Source organism: Monopterus albus, unplaced genomic scaffold, assembly GCF_001952655.1.
Source record: "Monopterus albus unplaced genomic scaffold, M_albus_1.0 scaffold227.1, whole genome shotgun sequence".
NCBI classification, from domain to species: Eukaryota; Metazoa; Chordata; class Actinopteri; order Synbranchiformes; family Synbranchidae; genus Monopterus; species Monopterus albus.
The window spans coordinates 501468-519995 of NW_018128107.1; the positions used below are offsets into that span (position 1 = coordinate 501468).

Consider the following 18528-nt stretch of genomic DNA (forward strand, 5'->3'; position numbering starts at 1 on the left):
AGGGAACACTTAATCATCCGTTATCTATACCGCTTATCCTGAATAGGGTCACAGGGGTGCTGAGGCCAGTCCCAGCTGACATTGGGCGAGAGGCAGGGTCCACCCTGGACAGGTTGCCCGTCTGTCACGGGGCTGACACTTAGAGACAGACAACCACACAGGCAATTTAGTGTCACCAGTGAACCTAAGCTGCATGTCTTTGGACTGTGGAAGGAAGCCGGAGAACCCGGACAGAACTCACACAGGCACAGGGAGAACATGCAAATTCCACACAGAAAGGCCCCGGGCTCAAACCTGGAACCTCCTTTCTGTAAAACCAGGGCGCTAACCACTGCCCCACTGTGCACCCCACTTGCCTGAAGAAGCATAAAATAGCTACACTATCACACTTAGTGGATCAAAATCTACATCATGACAGCAGCGCACGGACCGGCCTGTTGACAGAAATGCCTGTAAGATACTGATTAGGAGGCTATGTATTATTTATTTTAGTGCGCTCAACGACCTCAGCTCTGTGGTAAAATCACAAAATGTCTCTGATTCAGATGTCTCCTTCCAACTATACTAAGGTAGAAACAAGCTACAACTTAAGCTTCATCAAACCGAGCCATGGTGGACAAACTATGTGCAGCCGGCTGTGAGACAAGTGCGCAGGGACCGTCTACAGCGTGGAGGACGGCTCGTTCAGATGGAAACCTGGCTGTAGCTTGTTGCCTACTTTACTGCGTTTGCAGAAGACACCTTATGTGTTCAACAACATTTTACTTATGACTTATTGATCCAAGAACTTTACTAAAATCTCGGCACTATCTGCTGTCATCGTCCGTGCCCACCTCTGGGCTACCATATGGAAAAAGTGTACACGCTGTCAAAAGATTGCGAGTACTTGTTTATGAAATTTTATAAACGTCCCCATGCCTAGTTTGTATCTCAGTGAGAAAAGATGAACAACGTGCTTCATGGCTTTGGATTCTCTTCTCAGTTGGGATGCTGGGCATCTGAATCAGGCATCCTCAAGGACACTTAGACATTTTGATAGATTTCATCACCTGAGCCGTTGAACTCGGTACTTGCAGCCTGCAACGAGATTAAAGTTTTTATGACAATGATAGCAAACTTTCAGATTATCGGGAAAATACATGCTGTAACATAAAACAGTCCTATACAGAAGTTTCATGCTTACTCAATCTGTCATTTGACCAAATCTACCCACAACATGCTGCAATAAAATTTACCTCAACATGAGAACAGTGTCTGCCCACAGCTTGTTTGCTGTACATTTCTTGCAGTACATCGTGGAATTTTCTTTTCTTTGTTGATTTATTTTGCTGGAAAATTTGACAGGAATTTAATTATAAAACAAATTTGCAGACATTTGTATTCAACTTCAAAGAAAAGCAAGTTAACTGCTCTGTCATTTGTGGTGTTGCAAGAGGCTTTTCTCACGAGATTCATGTTCCTCTTTTTGCTTCAATGGCATTTTCCCCATTTTGTAAACAGTCAGCATAGCAAACAAATTAAAATAGAAAATCCGAAACGTACCTCATCTGTTTTGCACATCCTTCTGTTGGTGCTCATATTCCAGCCATACTAGAATAGGAACGGTAATTTCACATTAATGCTCGGGTTTCAGTCTTTGTATTAAGTCTTAATAAGAACATTTAAAATAAATGTCAGTTTACCTTCTTTAAAATAATAAATGCCACTAGAGCCAAGCTGTAGATGGCCAGGAGGACGAATGATAACCACAGAAGAATGTGCTTCAGCAATGGTTTGTCGTGTCCTGAAAACCAAAGAAAAGTTGTCTGTCCTCATTCAAAGCATCCAAACATCTGTAGCTGACCTTTAAAATAGTTTGTTCTCTGCAAACTCTTACCTCTCACTACGAGAGTTGTTCCCAGCCCTACATACTGTGCACCGTGTCCTAGCTTTCCAGGCCATACTGCAGCACAGTAGTAGATCCCACTGTCATTAGCATTAAGTGACTCGACATGTAAAAATCCTCTGTGCAGGCTGTATTTGCTAGGATTGCTTTGCAGGTTGAGACGAGAGTGGGAGTTTTCTTTGAAAACAAACCACTCATAATGCAGGTTTTGGTATGGACAGCTTGAGCTGACATTACAAGGAAGAACAGCAGCATTTCCTGTTGTTCCCAAAATCACCTCATCTGGCTGTGTTAAGCATTTGTCCATGCTCTCTGGAATTAATACAAAGAAATGTAATAAATATTATATTTACTGTGTTCTTCAGAGTAACCACTAAACTATTATTGAACATGAGCTGTCTTTTTGCTTATGTGGAAAGATAATAACAGTATTTCCTAAATAAATAAGGTTCATGGTGATAGGACAAACACAGGAAAGACGTTTTACCTGTTACTGGCAGGTGGGTGAGTAGGAGAGAAAACCAAAGCAACCGCTCCATGTCTGTAGCTTGACTGCTTGTAAATGATCTCATGATTGCCTGCTTGATGTTATCTAAATGGCTGCCAACATGGGAAGTAGGCATGTTGCACTTCCTCAACACCTACTTCCTACTCATTTTTGAGTGACAAAACTATAAATTTCCATAAGTGTGAGGCATTTCATTACATGAGTCATGATACTATAACATGATAGTAACATGACAGTGTTTCATAATATCAAGTACTGAGCTCATTTGTTGTAGAGTTGAGCTGTTTCAGATCACAATTTTTTTTCCTGTGTCAAGTATTTAACAAAGGAAACCTGGACAATGCCATTTTAATTAATCACAGAAGAGCTTTAATGCTGCAACCAGTGATTACTTTCATGATCAGTACACCTGATAATTAATTTCTTTGACTGCTCAGTGTAGAATAGTGAAAAATGCCCATCCTTATGTGCTGGAGTCCAGGTTTACATATTAAAATAGATTTTTTTTAATGACCAACTGTCAAAGACCCCAAAAATATGTTCAAGGATTTTATTGTCAATTCACCATATGTGCAGAATATACAGAAAATCAAAATACCCTAACTCTCTCACCTAGTATTGGGTGCCATAACATTTAGGAACTAAAACAGAATAAAGTGGAATAAAATAGAATAAGAACTGGATTGACGTAATTTGAATAAATCTAAACGGTACAGCCAATAAGCTGTGATTGAAAACCGTTTACAGTCAGTGACAGTAGTGCAAACAATAATAGGAGATTGTCAGATGGTTCAGCATCACCAGGGCGTTGGTGATAAGGTACAAATAGCATATGAGGTATACATGGACAGGATTGCAAATGACCAACAGCAGCAGATATCCCAGTTAAAAAAAAACAGTCAGCCGCAGATTTACATAAAATATAACAGAAGGTAAAACAGCAGAGGTAGTTTTTTTTTTGGTTTGTTTCCACAACAGTCAGCAGCAAATTTACCTGTAATATAACAAAAAGGGGGAATGTGTTGAGTTTGTGCAACAGCAGGGGTAGTCTTTTTATATCTTTTTATGTTCTGTGGTGGGTCACAATCCAGGGGCTGAGAGGGGGGAGGTAGTGAACAGTGTTCAGCATCCTCACAGCCTGGTGGATGAAGCTGTTTGTAAGTCTGGTGGAGTGGGCCTGAAGACTCTGATACCTTCTCCCTGAAGGCAGGAGTCTGAAGTGGGAGTGTGCGGGGTGGGATGTGTCATCAACAATGCTGATGGCTCTGCAAGTGAGGCGGGTGTTGAAGATGTCCGTAAGGGAAGGCAGAGGGGCACCGATGATCTTGCTGGCTGTTTTCACTATGCGTTGCAGGGTCCTTCTGCAGGAGGCAGTACAGGCTCCATACCACACAGTGATGCAACCAGTGATGATGCTCTCAATGGTGCCCCAGTAGAAGGAGCACATGATGAGGGGTGGGGCATTGGCTTTCCTCAGTTTGCAGAGGGAGTGGTTATTGTCCTTACACCACTGGACCAGTTGGCACACCTCACTCCTGTAGTCAGCCTCATCATTGTTGGTAATGAGGCCAACTACAGTCGTGTCATCCGCAAACTTGACAATGTGGTTGGTGCTGTAGGTTGGCACAAAGTTGTGGGTCAGCAGTGTGAAGAGCAATGGGCTGAGCACACACCCCTGCAGAGCCTCTGTGCTCAGTGTGATGGTTTTGGAGATGTTGCTGCCGACCCGCACATTTTGTGGCCTCCATTTTAGAAAGTCCACCACCCAGTTGCAGAGAGAGGTTTTGAGTCCCAAGTGTCCAAGTTTTTGTGTAAGCTGCCGTGAGATTATTGTGTTGAGTAAGTAAGAATTAGTTATTAATTCACACCAATAAATTCTCTAACAATCATCTTATTAACAATCATTGGTTAGTTCCTGGGTGCCTGGGGAAATAATAAAACTACCACAGTGGAGATCAGCAGGTTAATGCAGCCCTGCTTACTGTAAAGGTGCTCTGCACACCTACAGTCCAACCATACGGAATCTGATTAGACTTCTCATTCAATATTCAACCTAAAGTTGTCAGTGTGTAGGTTCTTTGACTACTCTATACACTTGGTCTTTTTCACGCCAGACACTGTGACTTTGCATTTTATGGGAAAAACAATGGTAAAATTAACAACATTTATTATGGCCACTATTTCTGTTTTATAAACAGTTACAGACAAACATGTTACGAAAAAAAAAATTCTGGCTGAGGCCCACAGAACCAGATGTCTGCAAGTTGTCAGCACTTTTACTAAATGTGACTTTACCCCCAAGCTTCACTGGTATATCTATTTAAATAACAATTGTTTCACGTTGCCTCAACCATATGTTAGAAAAAAAGCTAAGAATTTACCTGTGTAGCAGAACCTTTTGCTTCTTTTCCACCCCATTAATCACCTCAAGGTCCATCCGATTCATCTTGCAACCGCTTGGAAGGAATCAACCCCTAGATTGAGATTAATTAACCAACTATAAATAAATTAGTTAAAACTATCTCCTAAACACCAATACATTTGAGTGCTAAAACTGATGCAGGAGTTTTACTAAACTGGTAGGCCTACTTTTAGTTTTACTCCCTACACCAGTGACAGTGTTAATTTAAAAAATGATGTTAAACCTTGCAAAATGCAGGTTAAATGCTGAGGTACCCTACTGTTCCCACCCACTCTCCCCTCATGCACAGGATGTCCTCCGTCCGTCTGTTCAGCTTGTTGTAGGCGGATCATCTCAGTCAGTCAGATGTTTGTCCAATCCAAACCTCTCTGTGTGTTTTCTCAACGCCCCCTTCCACGTCGACTCGCACTCTCGCCATATTTCCAGTCCTGTGCATCCCGCTACCCGGTTTTCCACCAAGTTGGACAGACCATACCGTGTGAAAAGGATCTACTTCAGAGTAAAAAGGGGACATCTTCATTAGCTCTCTAGCTGTGTCTGTTAGCTCATTCTGCAACAATGAACATCTTCAGACTGACAGGAGACCTCTCTCATCTGGGTGCCATCATCATCCTGCTACTCAAAATATGGAAAAGCAGGTCATGTGCAGGTGAGCCCGAGCTAGATATTTCACTTCATGATCTACAGTATGATTTTCCTAAGCTTACTGATTAACATAAAATGGTCGTTATAGCTCAGTCTCTTCTTACCCAGCAAGCTCTAAGCTAGCTAGCTACATGCTAACGTGTCCTACTCATTCATTGTGCCAGTGGGTAACGTTAAGGCTAATAGCGTTAGCAGTCAATGGGCTAATGGCATCTAGTACTGTCGGCATATCCACCACTTTTAGAAGTAGTCTTCTGCTATATTTAATGGAAACATACAGTAATTTAAGTTAGGTGCAGTCGTTATTGTCCAAACATAGCATCACATTAGCTAAATTTGTAAAGATTTCTAGTACGAGTTAGTCAAACTAATGTTACAGGTTGAGGGGAGTGTGTAACATTAGTCACTTACGTACCCGTTGCTTTGTACGTGAATGAGCAAATTAAAGCCACGTTTTTCATAAATAGTTCAACCACTTGATTTTTGCTTTCACCACACACTTCTCATCCATTCACTCCTGCTCTGTTCATTTGAATTTTGGGGCTCGATTTTTTTGGTCTGGCTTCTGACGTGGCGTTCTAGAAGACGCTACGGAAGTAGCTAACCTGCTAAAGTAATTACTGAAACAATCCCGTCAATTGTGTTAGCTCTTATAAACATGTACTGATAGACAATCGCCCCATGGATCACACACAGATAACAGTGACTTCAGGTGTGCGGTCTGTTCTCACGATAAGGAGGCACTGTTTTTGAATTTCACTTGGGTCAGAAGTGCTGTGATTGGTCCACAAAGCTGGAGGATTGAGTGTAGGTTCAAATGTAAGAGGTTATATTCGGCTGTGTTTATCCCTTCAACAGAGTTCCAGTGACTTTTATTATCATTGACCGGGTGCATCAAAGCTGTTCTGGTGGCCCAACATGCTGGGTTTTCCCTTTAATTTGTCACTCGTCTGTACTAGAGAAACAGATTGACCATATTAGGAAGACAAATCGCAAATATATTTTGATAATATTTATCAGAGAACACAGGCAGCATTGCTCCCCAAGACATCCTCTGTATCATCAACTTAAAGATAATCTTCACTCACTTAAGAGAGGATAAAGCAGGTCAGGTCGCCAGGCAGTCAACCACACTCACATTCAGACTTTTGACAGTTTACTAACCTTCATCCAGAGCACCTACCTGTACAGGAAACTCATTCTGGGAGTGAAACCAACAGGTCTGAACTCAGAACCTTGCTGTGAGGGGCAGTCATCAGACCATCTTGCTGCTCTGTGTGGATCTTAGATAATATTAAGCTCATTTATAAGGCTAAAATGATTATGATCAAGGTTGGAAGGAAGGAAACTGAAGGTAAACTAAACATTCTTGCATGCAGTTTGATTTGGAAGAAAAATATTATTGGCATCTGCAATTACTGGTAAATATCTTCCATGTTTTTAGTAGATGTCACTGTTCAATAAAGCATCAACACTCATACCATTAGTAAAGCTGCTGATTGGCAGACAATTTAAATGGTAAATCTGCTTGATATTTTCATTAAAGGTATCTCTGGAAAGAGCCAAATCCTGTTTGCCATAGTGTTTACCACACGCTACTTGGATCTGCTCACCGCCTTCATCTCCCTCTATAATACATGCATGAAGGTGAGTTCCCATTACCAGCAAGTCTCAACCAAAAGGAGCCACAGATTTCTCCTAGTACCCTGAATGATTAGTGATTTTGTGTTGTTTATCAGGTGATCTACATTGGATGTTCATATGCCACAGTCTACCTGATCTACATGAAGTTCAGGGCCACCTATGATGGAAACCATGACAGTTTCAGAATGGAGTTTCTGGTTGTTCCTGTTGGAGGTCTTGCTGTTCTCATCAACCATGACTTCTCTTTCCTAGAGGTGGGGTCATTCTCTAGTCCACTGTGACTAAGAGCCAACCATGAGACTTTGCTTTCCTTTTTGTAAATGTAAAATTAATATTATTCATACACACATAAAATTTTAACTTCCTTGTCATCAGATCCTTTGGACATTCTCCATCTACCTGGAGTCTGTGGCAATCCTGCCTCAGCTCTTCATGATCAGCAAGACCGGCGAGGCAGAGACCATCACCACCCACTACCTGTTCTGTCTGGGCCTGTATCGAGCCCTCTATCTCTTCAACTGGATCTGGCGTTTCTATTTTGAGGGCTTCTTTGACATGATTGCCATTGTGGCTGGTGTGGTCCAGACTGTGCTCTACTGTGACTTCTTCTACCTTTATGTCACCAAAGGTGGGTTTGCTACTGGTAGATGGATAAAACTGGAAATAAAAAGTTTATCAGGCAATACCATGAGAAATTATTATTAACCATATAAAGACATGAAATATATTAAATTACCAGTTCTGTTTTCTTATTCAGCTACAGTAAACAGTGGGGTCATGCAGCATTCACGTGCCCATATGTACTTCTTTACTAGCTGATGTTATCATTCATTCCATCCATACTGGCTCTGAAGCAATCTCTTCCTAAAATCCATAACTCTCTTTTGGGTTTTAATCACTGAAGCCCCCAGAAAATGTACTTGTGTTACATAATGTACATTAGTGTCCTGTGCATTAGGATGGGGCATGTTGATGCTAAGGACATTAAGATAAAAAGTTCTGTCACTGGCTTTCTGAGTAGTCTTAAAAGAAAGATGACAAACAAAAGAAAATGCGAGTGAGTGTATAAACAAGTGAGAAAACATTTATTTGTTTCAAAGGAGTCGTGTTGGAAAGCATTCATAAAATCACTTAACACGTTGTCTACTTTGAAACTGGATGTTTTGGAGTTTTTAGTCTCCTTTGCATCATCCAAACTTGACTAAATTGAGAACAACATGTCTGTTGTTTCTTCAGTTTCTCAACCACACCATTTTTGAATCTGTTGCTGATCTAATTTGCCCTGGTTCAAATAGGGTCGAAAAACAAACAGGAATGTGCATGAGACCTATATTCTGTAGTTTAATTTGTGGTACTCTGTAGTTCCTGGGCTCTTGGTTTACAGTCAAGGCGAAGCTTCTTGAACATGAAAACTGTAGTGCTTTACAGTGCCAAGTGGTAAGTAAGACAGCATGAGCAAAGGCCCACTGACTGTTCCTACCTGTTACCTTTTCTCACCCCTCAGTGTTGAAAGGCAAGAAGCTGAGCCTGCCAGCGTAAAGCATCTAGGAGACGGCGACTCCCAGCAGACTCAGGGGGTGTGGAGATGACACCTTGGAATCTCATGACCTAAAAAGGATGCCTGAGACAGAAAGCCACCTAATGGGGGAAAAAACACTAGTCTTCTTGATAAACATTGATGGAACTGGTAAAAGCCAACAGACACCAGAGCTGAACAACGATCTCCCAGGTCAACCTTTGGATTTCTGTGTTCAGCATCTTGCCTTAAACGTTTTTTCATTGCTTGCTGTTCAAACAGGAGAAAGGCTTTTTTTTTTCTACATGTGAGGTGTATACACATTTCTTTTTTTTTTTTTAAACAATGTCATCGAGTGTCAACTCCTGAGAAGTACCTTGTTTGACCTGGTAATGAAATGCACAAATGTCTTATTAAAGGGTGAGATAAAGAGTCATGTATCCGAGTGCCTCATGAGGATTTTGTCCAGATCTCACAGTATTCTTTTTATTTAGTTTCAGGATTTTTTTTTTTTCCTCAACATTTGTATGCATATGTAATACATGTATCCTCTCATGGAGACATTTTTAAAAGGCAAACACCAGTTTTGTAAAAACATTACTTTCTAAAATCTATTAAGACAACATTTAAAAAAAATCTTTTTGTATGTAGAGCTCGTTCAGTTTAAAAAGTAACCCATACAACAAGCTTTTTGTCGAATGTGTGTTTTTAAAATGTGGGTTTTCTCATTTGGAATTAAACCTTTCATGTGTTTCCTGATTTTCTTTTCCTCAGCTTACTGTCGTGAAGAAGCTACAATGTACCTGTTGTTCTCCAGCTTTAAAATAGATTTTGTACCAACTTTGAGCATTCACACATCGGTTCGGATGTAGATAGAACATGAACTTTGTCTCTGCTAGTAACATGCAGTACCTCGGTAACAAGCTCATGAACATCTTCCAATACAGATGTGACTGAAGTTCACTACGGTCAGAGAAAAAACAACAACGAATGACTGAACAGTGTTTACAGTTGTCTAGCTGGGAGGGGGAGTGTGCAGAAACTTGGCATGAGAATCGTCAAGCACTTGGACTGGTTGTGACATTTCAACTACATCTGGAGCGTGAGCATTTCAACAGACCTGGCGTTATGCTAAGTAGAAATTGAGCAGGGGTGATCACAGTGTTCAATGTGTGCATTTCTTTTAAAGACCTCTTGTTATCTTTAGCTTTTTTTTGCATGATATCACCTCCATTAAAGATTTTATGATAATCATCCTACATTATTTGTTGATTTTTGAAATAATGCTAGCACTGATAAGGATTGCAGCATTAGAAAAAAAGTTCAGGATCACCGTTTTGTGAGTGCCCATGTGACATCAGGCACATCCCTCTGGTTTTACGCAGTCAATGCAGCAGTACACCAGTGAAAAGGCAGGGCATATGGATGTAAATAATGCAGGAATGAACCTACTTAAACTGATCAACAATAATATGAGCGCTGAGAGGTGGAAGTGAATGACTATCTCCTTACTGTAGCGCCTGTCAGTGTGTGGGGTATATTAGGCATTAAGTGAACATTCAGCCCTAGAAGTTGATGTGTTGAAAGAGTTAAAATGGACAAACGTAAGGATCTGAGTGACTTTGACAAGGGCCAAACTGATGGCTGATGACTGGGTCAGAGCTCCCACACTGCAGGTCTTGGTGGGTGTTCCTGGTTGGCAGTGGTTAGTACCTACCAACAGTGACTAAAGAAGTTTTCAAGTAAACCAGCGATAGCACAAGACTCACTGGTGATGAGGTTGAGCTACTGAAGATTAAACATTTAAATTTCATTCATCCTTTTCAAAAGATTCGATTCTGTGTGAATCTTTTGAAAAATGGTTGAACATGAGAAAAACTGCACATTGGTCTCTATGAAGAAAAACATTCAGCAGCTGTAGTGGTGATATCACACCTACAATGGGGAGGCTGTTGAATGTGTCTTAAAAATTCTCTCTAACCTGTCCTCACGACCACAGTTTTCACTACTTTACATACGTTTTTCATGGAATGGTCAACACATTAGTCCTTTTTCTGACAAAACTATGGAAGCAAACGGATTCACAGAAAATGCACAGTGACAGGAGTGCCGACCGACATTGACTCTGGTCATAATGTTATGGCTGATCGGTGTAAATAGGCCTTTGAATCAACAAGACTGAACAAGTTTAGGGAAGCAGAATTTATCAAACTACAAACATTTGAAAATTAAAGGTATATATGCACTGCACTAATCACACAGGACTAAATGGAGTGTGCCATCCAACACATTTCATATTGTGCCAGATAATTAGCACCAAGAACCCTCTGTATTCTAACAATTACTGCTTTAAAGCCAATAACTTTGTCCATCTCTCTTTGGACAGAAGACCAAAACAAAGATGTTAATTCTAATGTGCTTTTATTCACAGATATATTGCAACCGTTCAACACTGTGCTCTTTTCCAGTAGCAATAAAAATAAACATGTAACAGTTTATCTGTAACACATTTTCATTGCCTAAGGGGCACGCACATCAAATATCAAATATAAAAGCATCTTCAGGCCGTAAGTCATAATAATTGAGTAGCGTGTGGCTAATTTCGGATAAAGCACGCTCTTCAGCCGCGAGTCAACATTTGTCCTCTTTTCTCTAGTGCTTGAAATGAGCTGTACAGATTAGAGTAATAATAGGTCTGCTGTGTTTGGCTAATGAGGCAGTTGGGAATATTAGTTAAATCATGCCTTTGGCTTTTGTAGACATTATATATCTATTGCACTCTATATAAAAAGATTATGACAAGCAAATTAGGAAAAATATTTCATAATACAATTCAGGCTTTAGACACTGAGTAACCATCAGGGAGTCATTGTGGCTTTACAGATCCCAGATTCAAGCCACCCTACATTCAACAGTTTGTATCTATGAAACCCAGCTATCAAACCTAAGTAGTGCTGATTTAAGGCCCCTCTCTACCCCAAGATGAAAGTTGACAACCGAGAGAGAAGTAGTAGTAGAATCAGGCTACTGTATCTCCTTCAGGTTTGAAGTTTCACACTCACTTTCCTTCCCCTGGACTTTACCTAACTGTTGGAATTAAAAGAGAAGAGAAGGAAAAAGACTACATGGAAATCTTTACACTAATAGCAGCTTGAAATACAATATCAAAGTAAGTTATGTGAACATGTGTAACATTTATGTCTAAATTGTGTCAGGCACAACGTTACCTTTGTCATTTGTGGGTAATAGCTGAGGATGGTGAAGATGATGAAATAAAAGGCGTTAATGATGAATGAAACCAATGTGGAGAAGAGTGCGAGACCAGAGAGCACACACAGCAGAGTCAGCCCTCCTACAGACAACAGGAACACTGAAAGAGGCAAAGAGAAATAACAGGCTTGTGGCAGTGCACAGTACAGTCAGAAAGCATCACAGCGCAGATGCTGATTTCATCACCTACACTCAAAGAAAACAAAGCCTACTGCCGACATAACAGCAGTCACAAGAGCGAACACCAGGAAAAGTCCAACAGGCAGTGCAGCCATGGTGCTGAACAGCATCAGTGCTAGACCGAGGAAAGGGTGGCTGCTGAGGTACTGCCCCACTGGTGTATTCATCACCCGTGCCACCTGGTAACAAGATAAAGACAGATGGGAGAAATCACATTTTATGATAGAAAAGCAAATATGTAGAGAAAATAAAGATTAGAAAGGAAGGTGTAGTTTTTCTGAAACAGATGCAGGTCTTTATTTTGGGATTACCCTGGGGTCACTATAAAAGCGGTTCAACAGGGTGGTCCCGCTTTGCCACAGCTGCTGAAAGTCAGTTTGACTGCTGCTGCTGCTGTGCTGCATCTTCACACACTTGTGACCTACAAAAAGAGTAAAACTGAGTCAGCTTGAGGTGCCAGTTACAAATTAATCCAACATTTTAAATTTATAGCTATTTGGTGCAGTTCTTCATTCTGTCACACAGAACAGATTCACTGGAAGCTCAGTGACTGTAACAGAAGCTAACAGCTATCCTGAACATCAGTTGCTAAATATTGCTAGATAAATTACTTGAAAATGAAAAGAATCATTTTCTGAAACAATGCAATACAGTTTACCTGACAAGTACACACCTGAACAACCCAGTAAACCTGGTTTGTGTCTCAACAAAAGGTAGCTCCCAACATATGAAACTGTGTCCTGTAAGTGGCCTCAAACACTCCAACAGCAGCAACACACCCTTTTAAAAAGCACACCTTCTTCTTCTTCTGCCTCCGCCTTCTTCCTCTACTGGACTCCTAGGAGAGAGAAATGAAAAGCCTTATTCACACTACTGCTGCCATCTACTGTTTATCGAATATGTTGCAGCATAATGCTTCAGTTTGAGTCAATTTGGTGCAGGAGGGTTTAGTTTTCTAAAGGGGTTTTCAGTGATTGATCATGTTCCTTAACAAATATTTTCTGACTTACTGGAAAAAAAGGTGCATCTGTAAATCATCAACCCAATTACACTTTTCTAGATCCTCTGATAATATGCAGGGGACAAAATCTACCAAATTCTTCTCTTGCATCTCTGAGATATTACCATCAAACAACAATTTTCTTTATTGGGCAGGTGATGAATTATCAAATGACTTGTTTTGACGTTATCCATAGATTGAGTTATCACTTAAGAATCTAAGCTCTTTTCTGAATGTTTGTATTGAATACGATGGCCTCTGTATGCAATGCACACATACACAAAAGACAAGCACGTTGCAGTTTGCATGCAACAGCTAGTAACCTTTCTGCTACAATGAAAGATCAGGCAACATGAACCCTGTTAGAGCTTTAGGTGTAGTAAAGATTGAAATGATTGATTGTTGAACTGTTGCTATGCCTGGTTTGTTATTAGGGAAATCACAACAGCAGTTCTCCAGAAGTCCAGGAGAGGGGGTTCCTGGTTTGCTTCGTAGCTGTCAGAATGACCGACCACACTAAATGACAACCACACGGTCTCCCTGTTCTGTCCAGCTATTGGATCGTAACAGCAAGATTCCTCTGTGACGATGGAGACTGATCAGAATATTAAATAACCGAATTTCACCAGCAGTGATTACGTTTTCAATCAAAGTTTGGAGCTGCTGGTCCTGCCACCACTAGCCACAAATTAAGTTTAGCCCCTTGAGTTTAAAGGATAGCATTATGTAAGCACGTAAGGTCTCAGGAAAGGAAATGACAGTGTGATCTGCTTTGAACTACACTAAGAGACACTCAAAGCGACCAGTGACGACAACTTATTTAGACCCTTTATCACTGCCAGCCATACTAATTAATCAGCCTCTTTTGTATTGAGCACAGGGTAAAGATTTGGTGAGCGAGAGGAGAGACGCTGCATCCACCTCTCCAGACTGCTGAACACAGTGAACTCGGTGAACCAATGCTCAGAGCATTACAGAGGAGTGAGTGAGTGTGCATTTTTGTGCTCACACAACAAGGAACTCCCAATAATTAAGCACAACAATTTTTTCCTGCTGTCATTTTATATTCCAGGATTTAATTTTTTATCACTCGTCCACATTACATGATTCAGTTCACAGCAGAAATTCCCTCATGTCTTGTCCCAGACTCTGAAGTTCACTGCAGCCTGGACTGCAGGTTGCTGCAATGCTTTATCACGTCGTTTCTAACTGCTGACACACACGTCTGCTCATTGCTTTACAAGTAAGGCCTGGCAGGACATTAAATGTTCATCAGGAGGCTCCATCTTCTGTCACAGCTGTGAAATATGTGACAGAGCAAACACCCACAGTCTGTCAATCTGTAAAACAGCCAACAGTTGTACAGTTCTGCTGGATCCCTATCCATACTGCTTACTAACTGTGCACAATGTGTGCTAGCAGTTTGGCATATACAGTCTATAGGTTTACTGTTTTCTACAGTACTAACAGGAAATGATCCAATATGCTCTATCATTGTGTTATAAATGATGTAAGTGATAAAGTTGTGTATCAAATACATGCACACAAATTCTTGTTTTTCAGGTTTTGATTATGTGGTGTGTTCATTCAGAAAAATATGGTCAAATAAGTCTGTATGCATACACAAAAACACTAAGTCTGCTCACAGCTGGAAAAACAACTAATTGTGGGACATGGTGAAACAGCCTCAGGAACAAAAAACTAATCAAATAAATAAACAGTTTGCCTCTTGTTGTCCATTTTTACCAGATTAACTAGCAATCAGTTGAACTGACATACTTATTTTATCATTTCCTGTTACCGCTCAGTTAATTATGCTGCTTTCTTGTATTCTAAGCTGCACAAACAATATGACAATTAGTATTTAATACATACAGTACTCTATACCTTTAGTATTTAATACAGCCATTGGACACAGCATGACACCAATGACACTGCCCACTGAACTTCACTTCCATTTGTTTTCATTTTTTAATGAAAACAATAATTGTTCTATGCTTCCTAATTATCTTTATGCCTCTGCAAAATCTCTGCAGCTGCAGCATTTACCCCTCCATCATTATCACTACTGAAGTGCCCTCAAGCAAGATATTAACCCCAGTAGCTCCAGTGTAGCAGTGGAGTTTTGTTTTTTAATAATCCTTGTCAAGCAAATAAAATGTGATCCACAAGTTTCTTTTCATAAAATGGTCACTTTACATTTAACATTGAAACATATGTCAAACCAGTATAATCTGACATGAAAGTGCACATAGGCAAAACCATCAGGAACACGTATCCATTTAATACTATATACAGATATGTTTTAACCTAAAAGAAAACACATTGATTCGCAGTTCATGTATTGAAACTGGAAAAGGTCAAACATATCATTTATGTTTTGTTATTTTAGCCATAAACATCATAAGTCATGTGAAACTAATCTTATTACTTGCAGCTTATTAAAATGTTTCACATATAACATGGCCTATACAATAGTTAAACCTGTTTTCCTGTTGAGCAGAACAAGGCATTGTTATTCCATGGCTGCTGAGACAAATGACTGTTGTGACAAGCAACCCACTCTCTTACTTGAGGGCAGATGAAAACTGGATGTTCTTAATGTGCCCCATATACCTGTGGTGCTGAAATACATTCAAGAGTAAATTGACTGTGTGATATGTCTACTGACACGTGCTGGGCCGGCTCAACAGATTGCAGCCAAAGTGTGATTGATGGGCTGTCAGCAAATTCCAATTTGCATCTGCTGATTGTAAAAACTAATCAATGCAAGAGGAGGAGTGATGAAGAGCATAATGTAATCAGAAATATCCTGAGATTTAACTGTTAACTTATACATGTCCAACTGTTGTGTGGCTTCCACAGCGGTATTAAATCACATTACTGACATCTGTCCATCACTGACACGTTACAGTCAAAGCCTGCTCTGTTTAATGAAAAACTGAGTGGGACCTGGTGCTTTTTCTTTTTCCTTTTGGGTTGTCACAGCAGATAACCACACCTCTCTATTACAGTGTCCATCTCTGACCACCCTCTTCTCTTCCAGTCTTGACTTTGTTCACCTCTCTTTGAAGTGGCACAGGAGTGTTCAGCCAACAGCTGGCCACAGGAGAACAAAACATCTCTGGAGTCTGCCCTGTGTCAAATAGGATAGTCCACATTGTCAGTGGTTGTCATTTTGCCAGACAAAGGGGGCCATTTTTGGTTTCTGCACTCCAACTGGGGAGAGCCAGAAGCTCAAAGGGAGCTCCCTGGAGGGTGGTAAAGGGCGTTGTGGAGGATGGAGTCACAGCCTCTAAACCTCTCAGAGCTCACCAGCTGTTGTGTCACTGCACACACACAAACACCCAAAAAGAGATGTGGTGTACAAAAGTACATTTTACAAATGACGATCTTTATCAGTGGTGATAATTACTATATGTTCAGTTTGATATTTTGGATGTGCTTATTGACTTTTCTTGCTAAGAGTTAGATGAGGAAATAGGGACCACTCACATACCTAAAGTTTGTGAGAGACCTGAAGACTAACTGAAAACTGCATAGACTGGACAAACCACATAGTGTCAAATCAAGTCTTGGACAGTCAGAGATGAGCACAAATCTTACAGCTGAGTAAATACACTAGGCTAGAAAACACAGTGAACGACTGACCCGTCCGGAGACCTGGTTGCAGACGACCCCACAAATCCCAGTCCAACCGAAACCTCTAAAACCACCACAAAGGGTAGGTGAAGTCTATTTCCCCAGAGATATGCATTTCCCCTTACCTTAATCTGAGCCTAACTTTCACCCTAACCAGCCATGTCTTATGACAGCCACCATCTTGACAGCTTGGCTACTGCATGAATGCTCTCAAGTCGTGTCTACAGGAACCATTTCCATCCTCCCCATTTTGCCAACATGACATGAAAACAAGAAACAGCTAGCCAGGCTCTATCCTTTAAAACTCACAAACTGACTACTACTATATCTAATTTATTTCATCCATACAAAAGTGTAGAAGCAATTTTTATGTGTTATACTTGACTGTTTCATGGCCAGGGCCAGTTCATAACCAGCCAGCCAACCAGTGAACTGTCATTTTCACACTTTGGCCTTAGTGTGAACTTAATTAGTGAGCTACACAGGTGCTAATAGGCAGATCTGGTATTTCTGGACAGAGCCACTAGAATTCGTTTCCCCATTTCAGTCTATCTGCTAAGCTTCTGTAGGTTACGGTACAGTTATTTACGGTACAGACAGTAAACTGTAAGTGAATACATGTTGTTCCCAAAATGTAGAACTACTCCTTTAAGTACCCTAACATCACATTTAAAAAACAGTGCTGTCACAGGTTGCCTGCTTGCTTTTATCAGCACTTTGTACATCTCTGTTGATCAGAATGTCAGTTCATCATCCACTTCATTATGGACAGACTGAATTAGCGATATTTAATCAGTGCATTTCCATCATTCTATAATAACAAATCAACACGTCCACTGCAAGTCTACCAGAACACAAACTTCATCAATTAGATACAAAACCTATGAAGTGTCACTAAATAACAAAGTAGTGTGGAAATTTTCAAAAGTTGGGTCATTGGGTTTACAGTTTGAAAAACAGCATCTCAAAGAAAAATGGACCCGATCAGCAAAATGCTGTGGCATTGTGTTGTTTCTGCTCATCATATATTCAGGTTCCTTAGTTTGATGGATTGTCATTGCTGACATTTGTTCTAGCATTTTGACACACCATTTGAATTATGATTAAAGAGGAACAGGGCAAAGAGCCACTGCACAGTTAGTGACAGCTCTTGAGAATAAAAAGGAGAAGAAGTGGCTGGAGAGATCGTGATTACAGAAAGCTGATAGCACAGTAACAAACCCTCAGCTATTATTTTCTGCACCTTTGTGTAAGCCTGACCTGGAGGAGAACTTTGGACTAGAAGAAGAGCAGGGGGTAGAGGGAAAGTAAAGAAAGAGGATGAATAGGTGTGGCAACATGAAGCTGTGTTAGGTATTTTTAGTCAGATAGATATTGGATAGATACTTTATGTATTAGAAATGTTTAGTGGAGATAGGATGTCTAGTTAGACTGTTAAATGCTTAGGCATGCTTATGAGTTTCTACAGGGTACATCTGGTCAAGGATAACTAGAGAGAAGAGTTGATGACTGTCAGCAGACAGGGTGTTTAATATTATTATTATGACGTGTATAACTGTAGCCTTAGCCATAATATGTTCTTATGTTTAAGTCACGACATGTTACTAGAGGTCGTGAGAATGTTTTTAGCTACACACCACTTAACCAACAGACACACACATTCACACGTTGATTTGCTTCATGTTTTGACTACTGCTATGGCCAGCTGCAGAGCTGGTAACAGAGACGTCCCGGTTGACGTTTTCTGTGTAGTATGGGGCTAGCCCAACCGAGGTGAAATAATGTATAGGCCTGGTGGACTCAGGGTCTTACATTC

General features: G+C 40.5%; 3 protein-coding genes across 3 annotated transcripts; 1 reads left to right on the plus strand and 2 right to left on the minus strand.

Moving 5' to 3' along the window:
- Nucleotides 1–260: 260 nt before the first annotated feature.
- Nucleotides 261–2458, minus strand: si:ch211-139g16.8 (immunoglobulin superfamily member 6). The gene is made up of 6 exons (XM_020619843.1): nucleotides 2373–2458; nucleotides 1877–2197; nucleotides 1683–1783; nucleotides 1543–1590; nucleotides 1236–1328; nucleotides 261–1077 (listed from the first exon to the last, which is right to left on the minus strand). The coding sequence occupies exons 1-6, from the start codon at nucleotides 2455–2457 to the stop codon at nucleotides 1024–1026; spliced, it is 702 nt and encodes a 233-aa protein (XP_020475499.1). The 5' UTR covers nucleotide 2458; the 3' UTR covers nucleotides 261–1023.
- A 2630-nt stretch (nucleotides 2459–5088) lies between these two features.
- LOC109971543 (ER lumen protein-retaining receptor 2-like) lies at nucleotides 5089–9866 on the plus strand. Its single transcript, XM_020619863.1, has 5 exons — nucleotides 5089–5464; nucleotides 7007–7107; nucleotides 7200–7358; nucleotides 7480–7732; nucleotides 8609–9866. The coding sequence occupies exons 1-5, from the start codon at nucleotides 5374–5376 to the stop codon at nucleotides 8641–8643; spliced, it is 639 nt and encodes a 212-aa protein (XP_020475519.1). The 5' UTR covers nucleotides 5089–5373; the 3' UTR covers nucleotides 8644–9866.
- A 1146-nt stretch (nucleotides 9867–11012) lies between these two features.
- On the minus strand, nucleotides 11013–12897 carry LOC109971541 (promethin). Its single transcript, XM_020619860.1, has 5 exons — nucleotides 12744–12897; nucleotides 12382–12491; nucleotides 12081–12249; nucleotides 11848–11990; nucleotides 11013–11707 (listed from the first exon to the last, which is right to left on the minus strand). The coding sequence occupies exons 2-5, from the start codon at nucleotides 12472–12474 to the stop codon at nucleotides 11645–11647; spliced, it is 468 nt and encodes a 155-aa protein (XP_020475516.1). The 5' UTR covers nucleotides 12475–12491; nucleotides 12744–12897; the 3' UTR covers nucleotides 11013–11644.
- Between the last annotated feature and the right edge of the window lie 5631 nt (nucleotides 12898–18528).